This window comes from Cucurbita moschata, unplaced genomic scaffold (genome assembly GCF_002738365.1).
Source record: "Cucurbita moschata cultivar Rifu unplaced genomic scaffold, Cmos_1.0 Cmo_Scf00008, whole genome shotgun sequence".
In the NCBI taxonomy this organism is placed as follows: domain Eukaryota; kingdom Viridiplantae; phylum Streptophyta; class Magnoliopsida; order Cucurbitales; family Cucurbitaceae; genus Cucurbita; species Cucurbita moschata.
Window position 1 is genome coordinate 552,733 of NW_019268524.1, and position 18,831 is coordinate 571,563.

At 34.6% G+C, this 18,831-nt stretch overlaps 3 protein-coding genes and 1 pseudogene across 9 annotated transcripts in view; 2 read left to right on the plus strand and 2 right to left on the minus strand.

Moving 5' to 3' along the window:
• Positions 1–1,488, plus strand: part of LOC111446765 (transcription factor bHLH110-like) — a 3,243-nt gene extending 1,755 nt beyond the window's left edge. For all 4 annotated transcript variants that reach the window (XM_023085710.1, XM_023085711.1, XM_023085712.1 and 1 more), the window contains exons 3-7: positions 108–248; positions 329–394; positions 841–906; positions 995–1,054; positions 1,129–1,488. In XM_023085710.1, the coding sequence (XP_022941478.1) occupies positions 108–248; positions 329–394; positions 841–906; positions 995–1,054; positions 1,129–1,281 (486 nt within the window). In that variant the 3' untranslated portion in view covers positions 1,282–1,488. The remainder of the gene's footprint in view (positions 1–107; positions 249–328; positions 395–840; positions 907–994; positions 1,055–1,128) is intronic.
• A 712-nt stretch (positions 1,489–2,200) lies between these two features.
• On the plus strand, positions 2,201–5,736 carry LOC111446486 (bifunctional nuclease 1-like). Of its 2 annotated transcripts, none has more exons than XR_002711075.1 (12): positions 2,201–2,608; positions 2,826–3,134; positions 3,261–3,431; positions 3,678–3,727; positions 3,835–3,891; positions 3,984–4,049; positions 4,129–4,203; positions 4,426–4,544; positions 4,670–4,761; positions 5,034–5,089; positions 5,401–5,530; positions 5,582–5,736. XR_002711075.1 is itself a non-coding variant. In XM_023085321.1 (12 exons), the coding sequence occupies exons 3-11, from the start codon at positions 2,834–2,836 to the stop codon at positions 5,084–5,086; spliced, it is 984 nt and encodes a 327-aa protein (XP_022941089.1). In that variant the 5' UTR covers positions 2,201–2,346; positions 2,471–2,608; positions 2,826–2,833; the 3' UTR covers positions 5,087–5,089; positions 5,401–5,734. The 2 variants fall into 2 exon arrangements, 1 of the variants encoding a protein (XP_022941089.1); XM_023085321.1 differs by having other exon boundaries at positions 2,201–2,346; positions 2,471–2,608; positions 5,401–5,734.
• A 1,655-nt stretch (positions 5,737–7,391) lies between these two features.
• Positions 7,392–9,373, minus strand: LOC111446215 (annotated as a pseudogene).
• Positions 9,374–13,066: 3,693 nt separating this feature from the next.
• Positions 13,067–17,710, minus strand: LOC111446613 (inositol-pentakisphosphate 2-kinase-like). 3 transcript variants are annotated; one of them, XM_023085483.1, is made up of 9 exons: positions 17,451–17,710; positions 17,238–17,359; positions 16,668–16,877; positions 16,247–16,394; positions 15,414–15,451; positions 15,190–15,300; positions 14,329–14,928; positions 13,670–13,869; positions 13,067–13,457 (listed from the first exon to the last, which is right to left on the minus strand). In XM_023085483.1, the coding sequence occupies exons 2-8, from the start codon at positions 17,337–17,339 to the stop codon at positions 13,726–13,728; spliced, it is 1,353 nt and encodes a 450-aa protein (XP_022941251.1). In that variant the 5' UTR covers positions 17,340–17,359; positions 17,451–17,710; the 3' UTR covers positions 13,067–13,457; positions 13,670–13,725. The 3 variants fall into 3 exon arrangements, with proteins under 3 accessions (XP_022941251.1, XP_022941250.1, XP_022941252.1); XM_023085482.1 differs by having other exon boundaries at positions 13,067–13,479; XM_023085484.1 differs by having other exon boundaries at positions 13,067–13,479; positions 17,234–17,359.
• Between the last annotated feature and the right edge of the window lie 1,121 nt (positions 17,711–18,831).

An 18,831-nucleotide genomic window follows, 5' to 3' on the forward strand; every position in this document is an offset into this window, starting at 1 on the left:
TTTTTTTTTTTTTTTTTTTTTTTTTTTTTTTTTTTTCTTTTTCAACTTTGTTTTCCATGTCCCTTAAACACTGATTCCTCTTCCCTCTACTTTTTGGATTCTTAAAGGTGACAACACCCTTCAGCGCTGAACTAACTGAACCAAAACGACCTTGTACCTGCATCCGACCAATGCTCAATCAACCATCTCCTCCTCCTCCTCTTAAGAAATCGCGATTGGACTCACGCGCTTCTTGCCCTCCATTTAAGGTTTTGTTTCAACCCTAAATTTAGTCTTATTTACTTCATTAAAAGTATATTCAGTGCTTGGGTTTTCTTCTTCTTCGCAGGTTAGAAAAGAGAAATTAGGTGATAGAATTGCTGCCCTCCAACAATTGGTCGCACCCTTTGGCAAGGTAACTATAAACTTCCCCTCTTTTATAATTTAATCCGTATACAATATCTATTAGCCGTGAGTTTGAGTGTATCAGAATCAAACAGAGGGTTGTGTGACAGGGAAAACTCTAGGTCCCTAAAAGAGTGAATTGTGAGATTCCACCGAGAAGAGAACAAAATATTTCTCAAATGGGTGTGTAAACCTCTGATTAACTGACACATTCTAAAAATTGTGAGGGAGTTAAAAGCCGACAATATTAAACGCGGGCTTAGACCATTAAAGTTTAATAATATTATGAATAAGTTTAAATGATTTGACCCATTGGGATTTCTGGAAGACCAACCCTAGATACGTTGTAGTAGAGTTGTAGTTAGCTCTTTTTAGGGTTGGATGCCTGTTTTGTTTGTTTGTTGTTCCTTAAAGAACATAGGTTTTAGAATGACGTGTAATGCTGATGTGTTGCAGACAGACACAGCATCTGTGTTAATGGAGGCCATTGGATACATTAAATTCCTTCAAAATCAAGTCGAGGTACTTCTTTTATCCCTCCTTTTACTTCCTAATTTCCTGCCCCTTTGAATCATGTCGTTTCAAAGAAACTAACCCTTTAAAACTGCAGACGTTGAGCGTTCCATACATGAAGCCCTCCTGCAACAAAACCACTAGGCCGACATATCGGGTAAAAATAAAGAAATATGATTTTCTTTTCTCTGAATTTAATTTGTGTATTATTATTATTATTATATATTTCAGAGTCCGGTGGAAGGTGGACATGAAGGGCAGCTAGATCGAGATCTCAGAAGTAGAGGCCTGTGCTTGGTTCCATTGGGGTGCTTGTCTTACGTGGCCGGCGACGGCGGCGGGATTTGGACGCCACCGGGTTTTAGTGGAGGAACTTCTAGATAAACATAATTAAAGACATTAATTGGAATGAGCTTAAGAAAGGTTCTCTAGTTAAGGACTAAGTTTATATGAATTAATGGAGCAAATTTGGTCAGTCTGTTTAAACCAATGGAGTGATACAGAAATGGACCAAGTTTGATCCATTAATATTAATCATTTCATGTATTATTGTTAATCATCCCTTGGATCCAGCTTCACTTACCTTATTTTTGTGCCTATAAGATTTCCTCCTTAAAATATATTTTAATTTAATTGAAACATGATATATATTTAGCTTGTAATATAAATAATATCAAGTAATTTTCAAAATTAGTATATAATATCCTCGACATATATGCGGAGGGGATGATTTATCCCAACCGTCAATTCTTAAATGTCACACCCACTGAGGTGTCATGGCGGAAGTCTTTGAGACTAGATATTTTATGGGGAAATGGAATATAAAACTGATATTTTCACCCCCGATAGCCTTATCCAATGACGTTTCAGGACGATTGTAAGACACGTGGCACTGATCAGAACCCTTTGATCTGTTCCGCCGCCATCGACGATAAAAGAGTATTTTATTTATGATGGAAGCTGAATGCTGGGTGACGATTACAGACCCAATTTTATCCGTCTCCTTTCAAAATGTCGCAAACACCCTCCAATATATACTCTAATTTATTTGCCTTCGCGGATTATTTTATTATTTTAAATAAATTTAGGTTGATTAAGAAATTTAATCGTAATCTTGAGAATTATTAATACAAAACCACCTTATTTTCATAATGTATTTCCTTTTGTTTTTTTTTTATTTTTAATAATTTAACTACCTAATATTTATTATTTAAAAAAATTAATGATTGCTGTCGAGAATATTCGATATGTTTATGATCCTTTTAAACTCCGTCGTTTTCTTCACTGATGCTCCGAGGGCCAGAATGGTAATTTAGAATACCTATGAATTTATGAATAATTAAGCGATGGCGTGTGTTACGAGCAAAAGTCTTCATTCACAAGCCTTCCTCTCTGAAGAATCCATTTATCTTCTTGCTCGTCTACGGTTCCTCCTTATCCTTTCATCTTGTCGGTCTTTACAACTACCTTCTCTCTTTTTATTTTCTGTCGATTTTCATCTTCGATCTGTATTGTTGATAATTTGTGAACTTAAATTTAGCCATCGGTTCCGTGCTTGAAATTCATACATTAGATTCTAGAGTTCCGGGATTGAGAATCTGGCGGGAATTTTACCGGATCGAGGTGTGATCGCCGATTTTTAGCGAACTATTCGGAGACTCCTGTGACGAATTTCGGTCGTGATTCGGCGTAATTTTCGTATCTATAAAAGGTAATGGATCTTTAAACACCTACCGAGTTGTTAAGACTGTTGATCTTGCTATTCCGTCGCCAGGGGACTAATACTTGAATTTTTCAAACTGATGACTAAGTGATGACTTTGAGCTTCTAGCGTCCACAAATTATATGCGTCTTTGTATTTTTTTGGTTGAAATTGGGAGTTGTGCTTGTTAACTTTGTCTGATCATTTTCATTTGGGTGAACTGAAGGACACGAGATGGGGTCTTTGCAAGGACCAGTTGTTTGCCCTACTTTTCATGCGAAGCAAGCAGGATTTTGTTCTCTGCCAATTAAGCGTTCTTTGATGGCTTTTAGTTTTCGAAGAGGTGAATTTTGGGGATTTACAGGGATCAACGGTTTGAATGCTAAGTTTCCAGCGCCTTCTCGCAAAGGTTGTGCTAGAAAATGCACGACAGTGCGTTGCAGCTTCAGTTCATCATCTGACGACAATGGAAGTACAGCAGAGAACTTCAACGAGAAGGACGAAGAGTACGTTGAATCGAGCGTGGTTGAGGCTGGTATGCTAAGCTGATGCCTAGATCATATGATTACGTTTTTTTTTTTTTTATTGAACACTTGATTCATTTTATTACACAGAAGCATTAAGTTGCAGAATTGCTCCAAAATTTGTTTGTTCTGTGCAGTTGAGGTGAAAAGTGGTGCGGATGGTTTCATGATTAAAATGAGGGATGGTAGGCACTTAAGGTGTGTTCACAACAACCCTCACGGTGGGCATCTGCCTGATTATGCTCCACATCCCGCAATTGTGTTGAAGATGGAAGATGGAACTGGTCTTCTTCTTCCCATAATCGTGTGTAAGTATTCATGGACGAAAGTTTCTAACATGAGCTGTGAGATCCCACATCAGAGAGGGAACGAAACATTTCTCATAAGGGTGTGAAAACCTCTCCCTAGTAGACGCGTTTTAAATCCTTGAGGGAAAGCCCAAAAGGGACAATATTTGCTAGCGGTGGTGGTTTTGGGCTGTTACGTGAGCTTAATGTTATTGAACGAATTTGACATTGTTTTTGTGTCCCCTGTCAATTCTTCATCTTTTGCAGTGGAAATGCCAAGCGTTCTGCTTATGGCTGCTGTGCGCAATGTTCCAATTGTATGTTTTCTTTGTCTTCTCCTGTGATCAGATATAGTTCAAATTTCTCTTGAATTTGAATTATATTCTACTGAAAAGGACTTTGTAACATATTATCTGGTTTCCAGGCCAGGCCAACCATGTATCAAGTGGTGAAAGAGATGATTGACAAGATGGGTTATGAAGTATGTTTTGCATTATTTCTCCATCTTTCCATCTTATTTTTTTGTAAGCTTAAGTGGGATGTGGGCTCTTTCTAATGTTAATTACGAAGCAGGTCAAACTTGTAAGGGTTACCAAGAGAGTGCATGAGGCATATTTTGCTCAGTTATACCTCTCAAAGGCATGTATTAGTTTCTCTCCCTGGATTCTTTACCCTTCTCTTAGGTAATTTTAAGAGATTGAAATTTTATATGTTTCAGATTGGTTGTGACACCGACTGCCTCAGCTTTGATCTTCGACCTTCAGATGCTATAAATATTGCAGTCCGATGCAAGGTAACTTCAAATTTTTCGTGCTTCGTAGTGATTTCGGTCAAGTGCCTCTTTAAGTAGCCAAAGAATTGTTGATATATGGGCTTTTGGAGAATTTGTTCATTTGTTATTGGTTATAGAATGTCTGTAGTCATTGGTGTAAGCTGTATTTGGATGTTTTTCATATTTTGGGCATGATTGTGTTCCATGTGTGCTGAATGATGTTACTTCTTGCAATTGTTGCAGGTCCCAATTCAAGTGAACAAGTATCTTGCATACAGTGACGGTATGCGAGTTGTTGAAACTGGCAAGCTGTCAACCCAGACCCCTGCTACGGACGGTTTACTATTCACCGAACTGGATAGGTAATAAGATATTTTTTGTGTATATTCGAGGAATAGGGGGGACGTGAATCTTTCAACAGCCACTTGAAACTTCTGCTTCATTTGATGAGAGGAAAGGGATAATTGATTTTTTTTTTTGTTTTCAGGCCCAGTGGTCAGCCTTGTGTGGAAGCCAAAGAGTTTGATCTGGTGAGGAATATGCTGATTGCTGCTGTTGAAGAGCGCTACAGAGATGCTGGTATGGATTTTGTTGCTCAATTAACATTTTTCAATTCTGAATGTTCCAAATCAATTTTATTTCTCTGATTTAGAACAGAAACTTGCATACTTAAGAATACCAAGAATAATTAATTGCTAATATGGGATGACCTTGTGGTGTTATGGATAGTTCTAAAAGTTCTTCCAAAGAATCCCTCTGTTTAGGACAAAAAATAAGCCCCATTTTCCCTTTTTGGTTATTCAATGTTTGAGCTACTTACATTTAGTTATCACGATTGGTCTCTATTTCAGCTCAGTGGAGGGACAAGCTCAATCTGCTTAGGGCTAGGAAGAATTTGGCATAAGAGGTACTCAGAACTTTTTATTCTACTGCATTAACTGAGATGGTGTGACGCGTTGGTTTTTCTCAGCATGGATTTTATTCCTAACGTTTGAATTCTTAGCCAAATTTCAAAAATAAAAACAAGTTTTTTATACTACTTTTTCGTTTCGAAATTTGGCTTGGTTTTTTAAAACATACTTAAAAAGTAGATAACAAAATAAGGAAGCTCATTGGTGAGCTTAATTTTCAAAATCAAACGGGGCATCAACATTTCTATTTTACATTCTTTTTGTGTGTGGAAACGAGTGAATGGAAATCGAAGAATACTTGTTTCAGTTGCTCCTGGAGAAAGCATACCTGTACATAGAACGAAATTGTTCGTGGCCGAGGCCTGGCTTGCGTCGGGAATCTATTGCATCTTGCCTCTTCTACTTGCATTATGTATTTAGCAACTCTGTGAATATAGGTTTATATATCTCTCTCTCTCTCTCTCTCTATATATATATATATCTTGTAGATAGGACATGGTGGAGTCGGGTCGTCAGATGTGTTCTTGGTGAAATGCATGACATAACCAATTCCTTTGATGCTTCACAATCACAATGATAAATTTAGCAGTGAACAACATTGCTGCTGCTTATATCTTACTGGCTGGCTTATGGTCTTTGATGATCTTTCTCGCTCTATATATATATATACACACACAGGCACATATATTAATGAATGTATACACACATATATTAATGAATGATTTCGTTCGGAGTCATTTTTCCAGAAAAAATTATAAATGGATATTGAATTATTATAACTATTTTGATTCCTGAAACTCGAATACAACATTTGCATGTTAACTTGCTTTCAAATTAGTACTCATAGTAATAAGAAATGTTTATTTGTCATCTTATAACTATTTTCTTAATTCAAACAAACATATTAATCACCCGATGGTAATATTAATAGCATTTATTTATTTATTTATTATTATTTAGTTTTTTTTTTTTTTTTTTTTTGTCATTGAAGTAGCATCACGTTTTGTCCATAAATGAAATAAAATAAAAGTCTCCATACATGTTGGAGGCGTCATTTTTGAGTATTTGAGGAAATTACTTTATGCGAAAGTGATATTTTAGGAAAAGAAATTAATACGAGAATAATATAATAATATTGATAAAATATGATTATTGATAATTCTACAAAATAACAACTGCAAATTTGGAAGATGGAATCCCACATCGAGTACTTTCTAGAACAGGGTGCTTAGCTCCACTGACGTAGTATAAATAGCGAACGACTACGAAGCCGTGCGATTGCATCACCAATATGCGTAAAAAGAAAACCCGATCTGGATGTGTAGTTCTCGGCCTCGCTTTCAGTACATGAAAGGTCTGTACAATTCTTTTTGCGATGCTCGTTTCTTGGCGCGCACGAGAAACAGAAATTTTGTTTACCAGGCGTAGGATCTTGATCTGAGGACAATTTTCTTTCAAATCCAATCGTACCGCTCGGCTTCTCTACTGATGTAAGTATGAACATGTTTTTCCTCTGTTCTTCTGCAACTGCGTATAAATATCTGCGAGTCTGGTTGATTTAGGTTTCGATTATGTCTGTTTTCTTGATATAGAAGTTTCTGTACTGCTGCGAAGTTCATCATAGTATTATATTCCGTCTCATGAACTATGATAATCAAGCTTTCTTGTTCCTTGAACTCGATAAATTACCGCAAGGATATATCAACAAAATAAGAAAACCTTTACTACCGCAAGTCAGGTTCTCGCTTTACTACTATAATTTAGAAGAGCAAAACGAAAGAAAAGAACGGTTGATACCGAACAAAACTGGTTGGACTGTAATGGACTATGCGGAGATGTTTTCAATGATTGGAACAGGCGAACAAAAGTTATAGGAGTGAATAGCTTCGAGAACTAAGAACTCAAAGCAGCAGAGAAGGACGGGGAATTTCGTAGGAGCTGCAAGTGCACTGAATCTCGACAACCGGTGCTCTCTTATGAAATATATTAGGCTTGTTGATAAATCTGGCTTTCTATAGTATCTTTCTTTCTTTACTACTCTTAGTGGCCGATGTCTATTTTAGAGCAAAAGCTCTGGAACCTCCATTCATGATCTAAGATGGTACATAGAAATCGATTCCCGAGATGCCTGTAGTGCAGAGGCACATCATGCAGACTGAATACCGAGTAGAATGAATTTATTGCAACCGTACTATAAAAATAATTCAGTGCGAGTACTGCTTTTGGATAAAACGAGAGAAACATCCATTGGGAGAAGGTATGAAAGCAGAGAGAGAGAGAGAATCTTAATCGAAAACCTAATTTGTAAGCAAATTTCCATTTGATCTTAAGGGGGATAACAGAATAGTAGTCTCTTGCTAAGCTTTTCCTGCGTCTATTCTGCGGTCTGGCGCTCGACTCGCCTCTCTCTTTCCGTGGAGGAATTGAATAAGGCCTTGAAGTGAACTTGTAACGTTGTCCGTCTTCATTAGCTCTCCAACTAATTCAGTAGGTGTTGCCTGACATTTATTTAATAGCTCTTCAATTTCTTTAAAGTGGGAGTGTTCCTGAATTAATAGGTAACTATAGGCCAGTATCTTTGAACCACTGAAGTCGAAGCTACTTATAATTGTTTGTTGCACTCAGATTATTGTCTGGGTTATTGAACTTCATTGATGTCCTATGGTCGAGCAGAGGAGACTAGCGGATAGTGGTATTGACCACAAACCACGTAGAGCGGCTGGTTGGACTGTACCCAGCTGCTCAATACACTATCCGCTAGTCTCCTCAGCTCGACCATAGGCCATCAATGAAGTTGAATAACCCAGACAATAATCTGAGTGCAACAAACAATTTTATAAGTAGCTTCGTTAGCTGCTGCCCAAACAATTCATGAAACATTAGATACATTTCGTGCAGGTTAGGGACCTACCTTTACATCCTCTGCAATTTAGTTCGATATTCTGAATCTGAACTTCTATCTTGCAGCTCAATAGAGCAATCAATATCTTCATTTGCTAATATTGAACAACTTCCAGAGCCAATCAATAATCTTCTTAACTCTGAATGTATTGGACTTCCCTAAGGTCCACATATCCTAAATGTCAAACTTCAGATAGTTAGCCATGGGAGCAACCAAGCTTGACTTCCCTGTACCTCTTGGTCCATACAACAAATGCTCACGTTTCCAAGCCTTTCCTACTCTTTTATAGTACTCTTTCCTCCCAACAAACTTATTGAGATAGCCGACTAGTTCCTTCTAAGTTTCCGGGTTCACGATTGTGTCAAATGTTGCAGGATGATTAAGATCGATTGAACCCCAATAATCTGCCACTGTAATCTAATGTATGGAGCTTCACGGCCTTCTTTTCGTCTCTTATGGCATGTTCTCGCAGAATATTTGGAAGGTGATAGTGGGTAAAAAATTCCAGGTTTTCTACCTAATGAATAACCAGATTACGCGAATATTTATACACAAAATCATCCTATTAACAGCCTAACAAAATATAACATCCATACTGTTACAGCTCCAACAAACTAACCATATGTACAATCTGAAGACGTACACCACTACAACAACAATTGATAACAACTCAGCCATTAGAAGGTAGAATCCCGGTGCCATATCCTTGTTTCTTGTGAAAGCTTAGCTCGAAGTGTTTAACATCTGACCACTCATGCGCATAACCATCACGGTTCTTATTTGAAATTGGACTTTCAATACGCGAAGAAAACAGAACCCACTTGAATTTGACGCCTTCGAATATGTCAACCAGTTCTTGATTCCTGTCTATGGTCACGGCTAATCATTGCTCGGTTCGGAGGAGAGCTACCGAGACGGTGAGTGATGCCACCCCCGATAGAATGGTCATGGACGAAGACAAGCTCTCCTGAGGACTCGACATCATTTTGGAGTAGTTAATGAGGGCCGAAAGGTAATCAATATTATTATTCATACAAGGCCAAACAAGCAGAGAAGTAACTGCTAGGTTTCAGTGTGTGTGTGGTGTTGACGCCACAAGAGGACTGAGCCTCTCGTATTAATTGGCAGCGAAAATATCACACAGAAATGAAGGAAAGCGTTAGAAATTTGGAGTGCAGTGGAACCTTCGACATGATTTTGGAAAAAAATGAGCCTTGTATCAAAGGAAGATACGCTTGGATCTTATATTGCTGAATGTAAATTCTATTAACAATCCTTTGCCGACTACTTTGGCTTACAATTCATTTTTCTGTGCAGGACAGAAATAAAAGCTGGATCGAAAACTAAACCCGGTGACTGTTAAATTCCAACACTGTTATTCATGAAGAATGTTTGCACACCGGAACTTAGTCAATGGAGCAACACATAAAAGGTACATATGTCTAACATTAGTTCTCTTTTTTCTTTATTAGAAACAATTTTACTGACAGCGCATCACTGGAGAACTTATGTCCCTTTTCTTATATAGTCTACTTTTAAAATTAATTTACAGTTTAAAATTGTGAACTTTAAAATTTATTTTATTTTTGTTTCTAGCTATCCAAAAAAATATTTTTTTTCTTAAAACGTTTTGAAGGTCCATTCTATTTCCTTACGGTCATTTTAGTCCTTATTAGGTTATTGAATATTTTTAACTTATTCACCTTAACTCATGCTAGGATGTATACTTGAACTTTGGTCATTAATTTTAAATAAGGACAACCATTATATATATATATATGATGGGGTGAGGCGGGAAACCTTTCCCGTCCCCATCCCTACCACTTTTCATTCTCGATCTCCCGTGAAGTTCTCCATTTACTTTTGCAGGGATCGAGGTAGCGATTCTTTATGGAAAATTTGCGAGATTTGAGTTTAGAGTATTGTGTTCCCTCCAAGTAATTTTTATCTGTTCTTTATTCCTTGAAGAAAAGATAGTTATTTTAAAGTTTTCATTTTTTAATATAATATATTAATTCATATATTTCAATACTCTAGAAAATTAGAGATTTGAAAATTTGAAAATTTGAAAATTTGAAAATTTAATAGTAGTGTACGTATCTACATGCTTCTGTATTGTTACATTATATTTTTTTTTGTCTTTTTGAATTGGTCAATAATCTAACATTTTTTTATGATTTGTAGGCTTAATAGACCCTGAAAGTTCAAATTTCTATTTTAAGACTTATTATACACAAAATTTACAATGATGATTTGATAACAAAGTTAAATTACAAAAATATTTTAGCTCAAAGTTAAATTACAAAAATATTTTAGCTCATCAACTTTTTGAGTTTATGGATTTTAAAATTAAGTTCTAATGGCATCTAATAAATTTTTTAAAATTTGTGTGTTCAAACATTTTTTAAAAATTAATATCTCTTTTTTCTTTTTGTCTAACAAAATTTTAAACCTTTTAGTTAACTTTTTAATTGGTAAGATTTAAGAAAAGAAAATTCAGGGAAATTGCAATTAATTTGGATTTTTTTAATTTGTATTTTAATATATATTTTATTATAATAGAAAACAGTTCTCCAAACAGCATATGAAGCTTTTTCTTTTTAAATCACTTTTTTTACACTCTTTTTCTCCTTAAGTATATTCTCACCATCCTACTCTAAAAAATATTCGCACTAAAGTGTAACTTTGCTCTGTCTCTTTACCGTACCTTTCTCTCCCTCTCTAAGACTTCATCTCTCTCCTTTTTCTCTTTATATAATTTCTCTCTATCCACTTGTCTTCCTCGGTCACATCTTTTATCTTTCAATTTTTTCCTCAAAGACATCATCTCCTAATTTAAGTATTTCTATGATCTCTATTTTTAAAAACTAAGCATATAAATACCATTCTTAGGTTTCTTTATCTACGTTCTTTTCCAAATATTTTCAAGATTCCTACTAAATTGTATGTATATATATATGATCCACATATTTTTATTTATGCAATAAAGCAAACTTTTTTTCCAAATATTTTCAAGATTCCAACTAAATTGTATATATATATAATCAACTATTTTTTTTATATGCATCTTTGACACATTTAGTTTGCAAACATAATTTTTTTTTTATAAATTAATTTATTTGTTTCGATTTCTAGAGCTATTACTCGTGTAATAAATTTTAGTTTCATTTTATCATTCCATTTGAGCAGCGACTAAATTTTTTGACTAACTCAAGGTTGACATTTTAGCTAATCCATCTTAGGTCGGATAAGTTTGAACTCTTTCTTCTTTAGGTTTGATAAGCTTGAACTCTTTCTTCTTAGTTTCAATTCTTCGTGTGATAAGTTTGGTTTCAATTTTTAGGCTTGAAGCTTTTCTTCCCTTCCCAATTTTAATTCTTAGCGTTTAAGATTAATATGACTACTTTTTAATTAAATTTTTTAGAGTTTAGTTTAAAGTATTTATGCATGAGTAGTCTAGGAGGGTTAATTTCTTTATGATTTGATTGCTACTCTTCTTAGACTGAGAGTCTTATTAATGAATTGTAATAGGCTGAATTGTAATAGTCTTAGCCTAGTAGGCTAAATCAAGTAAGTGATCTTATTATTGATTCGGTCGGAAGACTTAGTTTTTATGTATAATGACGTGTGTCCAGTGGTCCTTACACGTGTCATTTATGCTTTATATTTATGATGATGTGATTGAGTTATACGATGATAGACTACGATATATGATAATTTATTGACTATGTTATATGATGTAAGATAAATAATAATGAGATAACTTAATATGATGTTATTCCATATTAAGAGATAGATATGGCATATATTAAATGTCATGATACATTATGATTTTTCTAAGACACAACCCTAGTCAATATTAATGAGGATACATTATGATTTTTCTAAGACACAACCCTAGTCAATATTAATGAGGATTAACGTATGAAAGTCAAGACACGCTTATTACTAAGAATAATATGTGAATGTTATATAGTAAAGATGATTTAAAAATAAAAACTATAAGGACCTCATACATCAAGTTGCTTACTCATTTATGATGATAAGTACGGATGTGTACACTGATGATGATGATCATCATCATCATGCCTCGCATGACACTTGGGTGTTTACTTCCCAATGTTGCAACGAACAACTAGCTTGACTATGATGGATCTAAAGGTGCAAATCATCGGGGATCTACACTTGCACATATAGGTTGTATGTAGGAAAATACAACTAATTTTGTTGGAATGGGAGGCTACTCCTATGATGGTATTAATGATAAATCCCTAGATCATAGATTGCATATGATTACATTCCTTGACCCCAATAGTAGGTCACTTGCTAAATATTTCTTAAAATACTCCAGTTGTATTCTCTAATTGTATTCCCTAATCGTAGGATCGCCAAACATTTTTTAAAATACTAAAATAGTGTGCTTCTTCTATTTCAATTTCAGGTAACACGTAAAAGGCAAGACACTCCTGTGTGCAAAGCTACTAAATATTTCTTAAAATATTTCTTAAAATAGTATGCTACTTCTATTTCAGGTTATAAAAAGAGGTAAAAAGTAAAAGGTAAGGCACTCGCGCAACTGATGATGACATCAAGTAGAGATCATGACACACATCAAGTAGAGATCATGACACACATCAAGTAGAGACCGTGACACACGACATCAAGTAGAGACCATGACACACGACATCAAGTAGAGACCATGACACACGACATCAAGTAGAGACTGATAATATAATATAATTTATGACTGGTGTGTAAAAAGAAGCGAGTAAAAGTCTGGGCATAAAGACAAACTGTGAGATTTGAAACAAACCTTCTAGGCAAAAGTACCAATCAATTTCTCCTTTGGAAAACCTTTGTTGTCTTTGCAGCTCTATGTTGTGTCTAAAGATAAATATTTCCCAAAATATTTGTATTCACTCAAAGTAACAAAATCAAGTCAAACAGATCCAAGACAAAATCATCAGCCTTTTCAGAAATTCATCTAAAAAAAGATATAAAACAGATAATCCAAATCAAAGTATGAAGACGTATTCAGACCCCTAATATAATAAAACCGTTTCAAAATCCATAGAAAAAACGAACCGTGATAGTGTTCTCCTTGAAGTGATTGCCGAATCATTCTATTCGTCCGTTTCTCCTACAATAGTGGAATTTTCCACCTCTAACCAAAATATATACTACATAGTTATGAATTTCAAAACTAGAAGCCATTGTGGAATTTTCCTTTATTTCTCTTATTTCTGGGCAAAGGAGTTGGTGGATTCTAACTAACGTACATTAATTAAAATTTATTTCTTTTTAGGAAAAAAAGAATTTTTTTTTATCAGATGGTACATACCCGAACAATTGTCCGCAGACATAGACCACGTATGAACTCCATCGATGCTTTTATTTGTCATTAAGTTTGGGATATACGAACAAAGCTTCTGCCGAGGACTTGGTATAACAGCAGACTAAATCTGGGAGAGAAAGTATCCATCTCTGCATTAGAGTATCAAAAAAGTATAAGGAGCGATGCAGGAAGGTTAGCTGCCCGAGGATCTCATCGACAAAAACTCAACGAGCAGATAGTTGAATTGATGACAAAAAAATATTGCTAAAAACAGCATAATAACAAGAATAAAAACAATGAATCAATAGTACACTAAGTAAACGTCCAATTCGTGCTCACCGGAATTGAAGTACGGTGACAAACTTCAGCATGTATTCTCTCAACGCATTGTAAGTTCACACCTCTTCAGGCCTATAGTAATCGTCTGCCTCTAGCTCTGTCACAAACATCTTAGTGTAGCTTCGAACTATTTTATTGTCTTGATCATAGTATTCTTCCATCTTCCTTAAAGGCTTTAGATCCAGGTCTATGAAATTAACCTAAAAACACGAGAAAATCACCATTATCAAAAGGTTGACAATGAGTAAGTGCGTGCATTCAAAATGAACCTCCAATTAAACTGGGAAAATGGTCATTAGTTTCCCAAGACCAACGAAAAGGAAGACTCAAGAACTTATACATTAGCAATACAAAATTTCCACTCATGATTCAAGCTATAGCTATTCTCGCAGATTAGACATCAGACATTTTAAGAAGTATAGAAAATAATGGATTAATAAAGTACCACAAAAGTTGATACATATTGTATCGGCAATTGGAAATTTAGTGGAAATAATGCAATCTTCCATGGATTTTATTGATTTTAAATGATAAGAAAAATTGTCTTACAAAAGGTTTACACATGCATGCAAACAGTTCAAATAAACAAGAAGTTTTCAGTTACTTGAAACTTTTAAGATCAACAAAGACAATACGAATGAATTTTCCGAGGGACATACCTTGTAGTCAAAAGTTTGGTTGGTTGATTCAACGAATATGCTGTTATATGCAGAGCCAGGACACTCAACGTGCCAGGGTCTAAAAGTAATCATCAAACTACAGTCTTTAGCGGTTGCAGCTATTAAAAAGTTCCTCACAATCTCCAAGCTTTGATCAAGATGGGCAGAATGTAAAGTGTCACATATGTTCAACAATTCCTCATCATCCATATGTCTACAAACCTGGCAGGGCTTTGAAATAATGTCATAGTACGCATGAATAGCCCCTTCTATGTCAAAACTGTCAAGCTGTTGAACCGCAAGAAGACGATTCAGACATCCGGATTTATATACAGCCTCAGCAACAAGCTGTAGGAAAGTCATTGCTCGAGATCCCTTTTCTCTCTGGATGACAGATTGCAGAGCGTCTTCAAATGCTTCCTCAATCACCAAATTAGTGTCATCAGCATAGCCACCCGATGCCCCAAGTATTAGGGAACCGTTTAAGAAGATGCGGAAATTATTCTGAGGGGTAGAGAAAAGATCTTTGATTGCTTTGTATATCTGATCCCGGGATCCAGAGAATAAATCTAACGGATTGTAATCACTAAACTCAGATATCTGTTCCGCAAATTGGATGCAATCAAGTTAAAACTTAAAAAATTCAGAAGAGGAGTCGATTAATAACATAGAAGCAAAGTAACTAAAAGCCAAATAGAGGCTCATTTTTTTTTTGTGGTAGGCAGAAGATAAGAAGATCAGACACACTGAAAGAATAGAATCAGATCTGACAGTTACAATCACATTTTAAGTAATATAGAAACATAATTGATGTGCAAGAATGATTGATACCATGGAGACAAGAAAAAGGAGCAAAATTACCTCGCCTTTCTGCAACTTCAATGCTTGGTGCATCCTAAAACGAGTCACATTTTTCTTAATGGCATTTTTTTTGGATATGAATCTTGAAGTTGGAAGACATCCCCATTTTGGCTGATTTGGGAAAAAAAGTTAAAACATATATTAAATAGAAAAATTACTTTCAGAGGAATAAAAAGACCAATAGGGGGAGGGGCGATGGAAAGAGGAAAACCATTAAGGAGCACCTTTATCTCGACAGATATGCAAAATTCATCTTCACCACCTAAAAAAAAAAGAAAGGTATACTGGTGATACTCTATTTAATAGAATAGAGTCTTCAGAAGACACTTCCAGATAAGTTTCATCAATTAACATTGTTGAAACAGTCAATATGAAGAATAATTTTGGGCAACAAGTTTTCTTTATTAAAATGATTTCTTTAAAATAAAAAAAAAAAGAAGAAGAAGAAGAAAAAGATGCAGAAGAAAATAATTCATGTAATTCACGTACATTAAGATGATTGTTAGTTCTTGACAGTTGACTCAGTTGCCCTTCCAATTACAAATATGAAATTTAAAGTGTAAATCACATTCAAAGGTAATAGAAAATTTGCCTACCTCTTTTCCTCTTCTTTTTTCTATTTTCCAACTTTTTACTCATGTTGTTCAATGTTTTTAGCTCGAACTTATCTATAAACAAGCAACATTACATGAGCTATTTGGAGTTTTCTTCCTTGCTCATAAGGAGTCTATCAGTTACCAAAAAACAGTTAGACAACAGAGCAAGCTTCATGCTAATAGAAGTATACATTCACTCATAAATCTCATTGCTTGAGATAAACAGTGTATGAGTCCATGGAAACTGACAAATGAGCAAGCCTCCACAAACCATGTCGATAGATTGAAGATGTCTTAACTTTTTAGTTCGTTCAGCAGTTATCTAGAGAACTTCTTGTAATGAGAAGGTTTACCGTGTTACAAAAAATTTAGAAATTAAGTATATAATATATGCAAATCTTTTAAACGTGTTTAACATCAACAGAAGGATAATAGCTAAAGAGAGCTTGAAGAAACTCTACCTTGAGAAAAAATAGCATGATCTGATTGAAGGAGGACAGATTCACGATGTATATTAATTCGTCCTGCATTAATCCTCCAAGCAGGACGCTGACCAAGAATGTTCTTCTCAATAGTCTCTAGGAACTCTCTTGTTACAAGGACATGGACCTACCAATATTGGTAAAAATATACTGTCAGAATTATTGATTTCGCTTTCTTGAAACACTTTGTTCGTTCTACAATGAGGACTTAATCATTCTTGAGTTATCATTTTTGTAGGTTGAACATGAACTATCATTAACTCAAAAAGTGTAGATCTGTTAACTTAGCCTAGTTATTATCACGATTACATTTTCACAAATATAATTCTGTTCGTTCTACAGAGTTATCAGCAGACCTTAAATTCAAGAAAGATCGCATGAAATGAATACAGTAACATACCCCAGCATCAACATGTTTGAAATCCAACAACGGAATCATTACATGCTGCACATAGATTTGACATGCAACATCGTGATCCGTGCACGACACAATGTCTCCTACATCTCTCCACAGAAGGCGCTCATGCGCGGACAAAGCCTTCAGGTTCCGAATGCTCCCGCAGTGTGATCCATTTCTCGGAGCCTTCTGTATCCGTAAAACTTTCCCAAACTACGAAAAAAATTAGCACAGTCATAAGCAGCGGCCACCAGTAGATCGAAGCAAGACCAATTTCCATACGGATAGAAAATTTTCATAGATAATCCTTTTGAGTTACTCAAACGCAAAAACAATCAATCAATTTCTAGAAATCTACCAACGAGAAAATATCTTGGCAGAGTACTAAGCGATCTTATGAAAGGAAAAAGAAAGAACTAAAATTAGAATAGTGCTAATCGTACTTTAGAGTGAAACAGAATACCTATGAACACTGTTCAGAAAATTCTTTCACGACACTTTAGAGAGAAAAAAAGCATGAAGAAAAGGAGTCAAAGTGCATATTAGACATCAACAGTTTCATGGCAGACATACAAAAAGAGGAGAAGATCCAGTGTACGCAAGGACAAGGTTGACAGCTCCTTCGCCTCTGTAAGTCCAATCAGCAGCATCCTTCTGCTCTAGAACGATTTCCATTCAGCAGATCTCCTTGTAGTCTAAAATTCAAACAATCGAGATTTAAAATCATGAGAAATGAACAGAACAGGAGAGAAAATGAATTTGCAAGCTCCATGCAACTGATCGGACCTTTGACAAGAATGCTTCAAGTAGAATCAAGATCCGATTCAATTAAAACCCTAACAACTGAGAAGACTAACGCCGATCAGCCACTCAGCGTTGTAAAGACGCACTTCCGAGGCGAACTTCAGGCGAAGACCTTCACCGGAAAAGAGAGCTTTGCACCGCCAATAGAATCGCCCGGGAGACGAGGTCGGACTTCGAAATGCAGTAATATTACTACTTCCGCAGACTCGAGCATTCATAATTTTACTCTACGAGAAAACTTGAAGACTCGTCCACCACAACAAACGTGGAAAGCTTTCCAAATAACACCGTATCTGTTTCCGTGGGCCCCACACTTATTTTCTTTCTTTATAAAATTGCAAGTCGTCAGTTTTCAATAATTATAATTATACGACGCTTTCGTTGAAGTTTTAGCACAAAGTACAAATTTTGTATTTAAATATTAACATATTTAACCTATTTAACCATTTTTAAAATCAACAAATATGTTTGGCATAAAATTAAATTGTGGGTTTATTATATCAATTATTTATTTTACACGAATATTAAAATTAAATCATCATTTAATTTTAACTTTTTTAGATAATTTTGAATTTTGACGTTAATTTTATTCCTAATATATTAATAAAATAAAGCTTTTATAAAAATAATATGTGAAATTCTTTTCAAAGAAAATTGATCCAAAGTTGAATTATTATTTATTACATATACGTGTTGATCCACAAGTCAAATTTTGCTAATAAATATATAAGTATTTGTAATAAATATTATTTTAATTTCAATTATTGATTAATTTATCGAAATAAAATCTCAAAACATTAGACTAAAGACTAACCAGTCACTTATAGGTACATGTATGAATATATATACGTGATAGTTAATTAATTGACACGTACATTTTTATTTACATGTATTAAATTTATACATGAATTATATTTAATTAAGTGCATAATATTCTGATCTATAAGCCAATTACATGCACAATTTTTTAATAGATGCATGGTATAACAGTTTTTTTTAACAATTCAAATAATATAAAAAAATTATTTATATTTATTAATAAATCTATTAATTTTCCCATTATTAAATACCAATTATATTTTATTCCATTTTCATTTCTTAAAAAAGAATCTCTAGTTTTCCACTCTAAGTCACGATAATTGTCTTTCATATAGGTTTTTTTTTATAACTTTTCTAGTTGAGAGTGATTCTTTAAAAAAAAAAAACAATAAATAAAAATGCTTAAAAAATTAGATTAATTAAAATTTTTTTTTGAAGAAACACTTATATGGATTATACCAAAATAAATTTAAAGTGATAAATAAATAATTCTTAGAATATATAAAATAAAAAAATAAAAAATGTAATTACAATATAATATCAT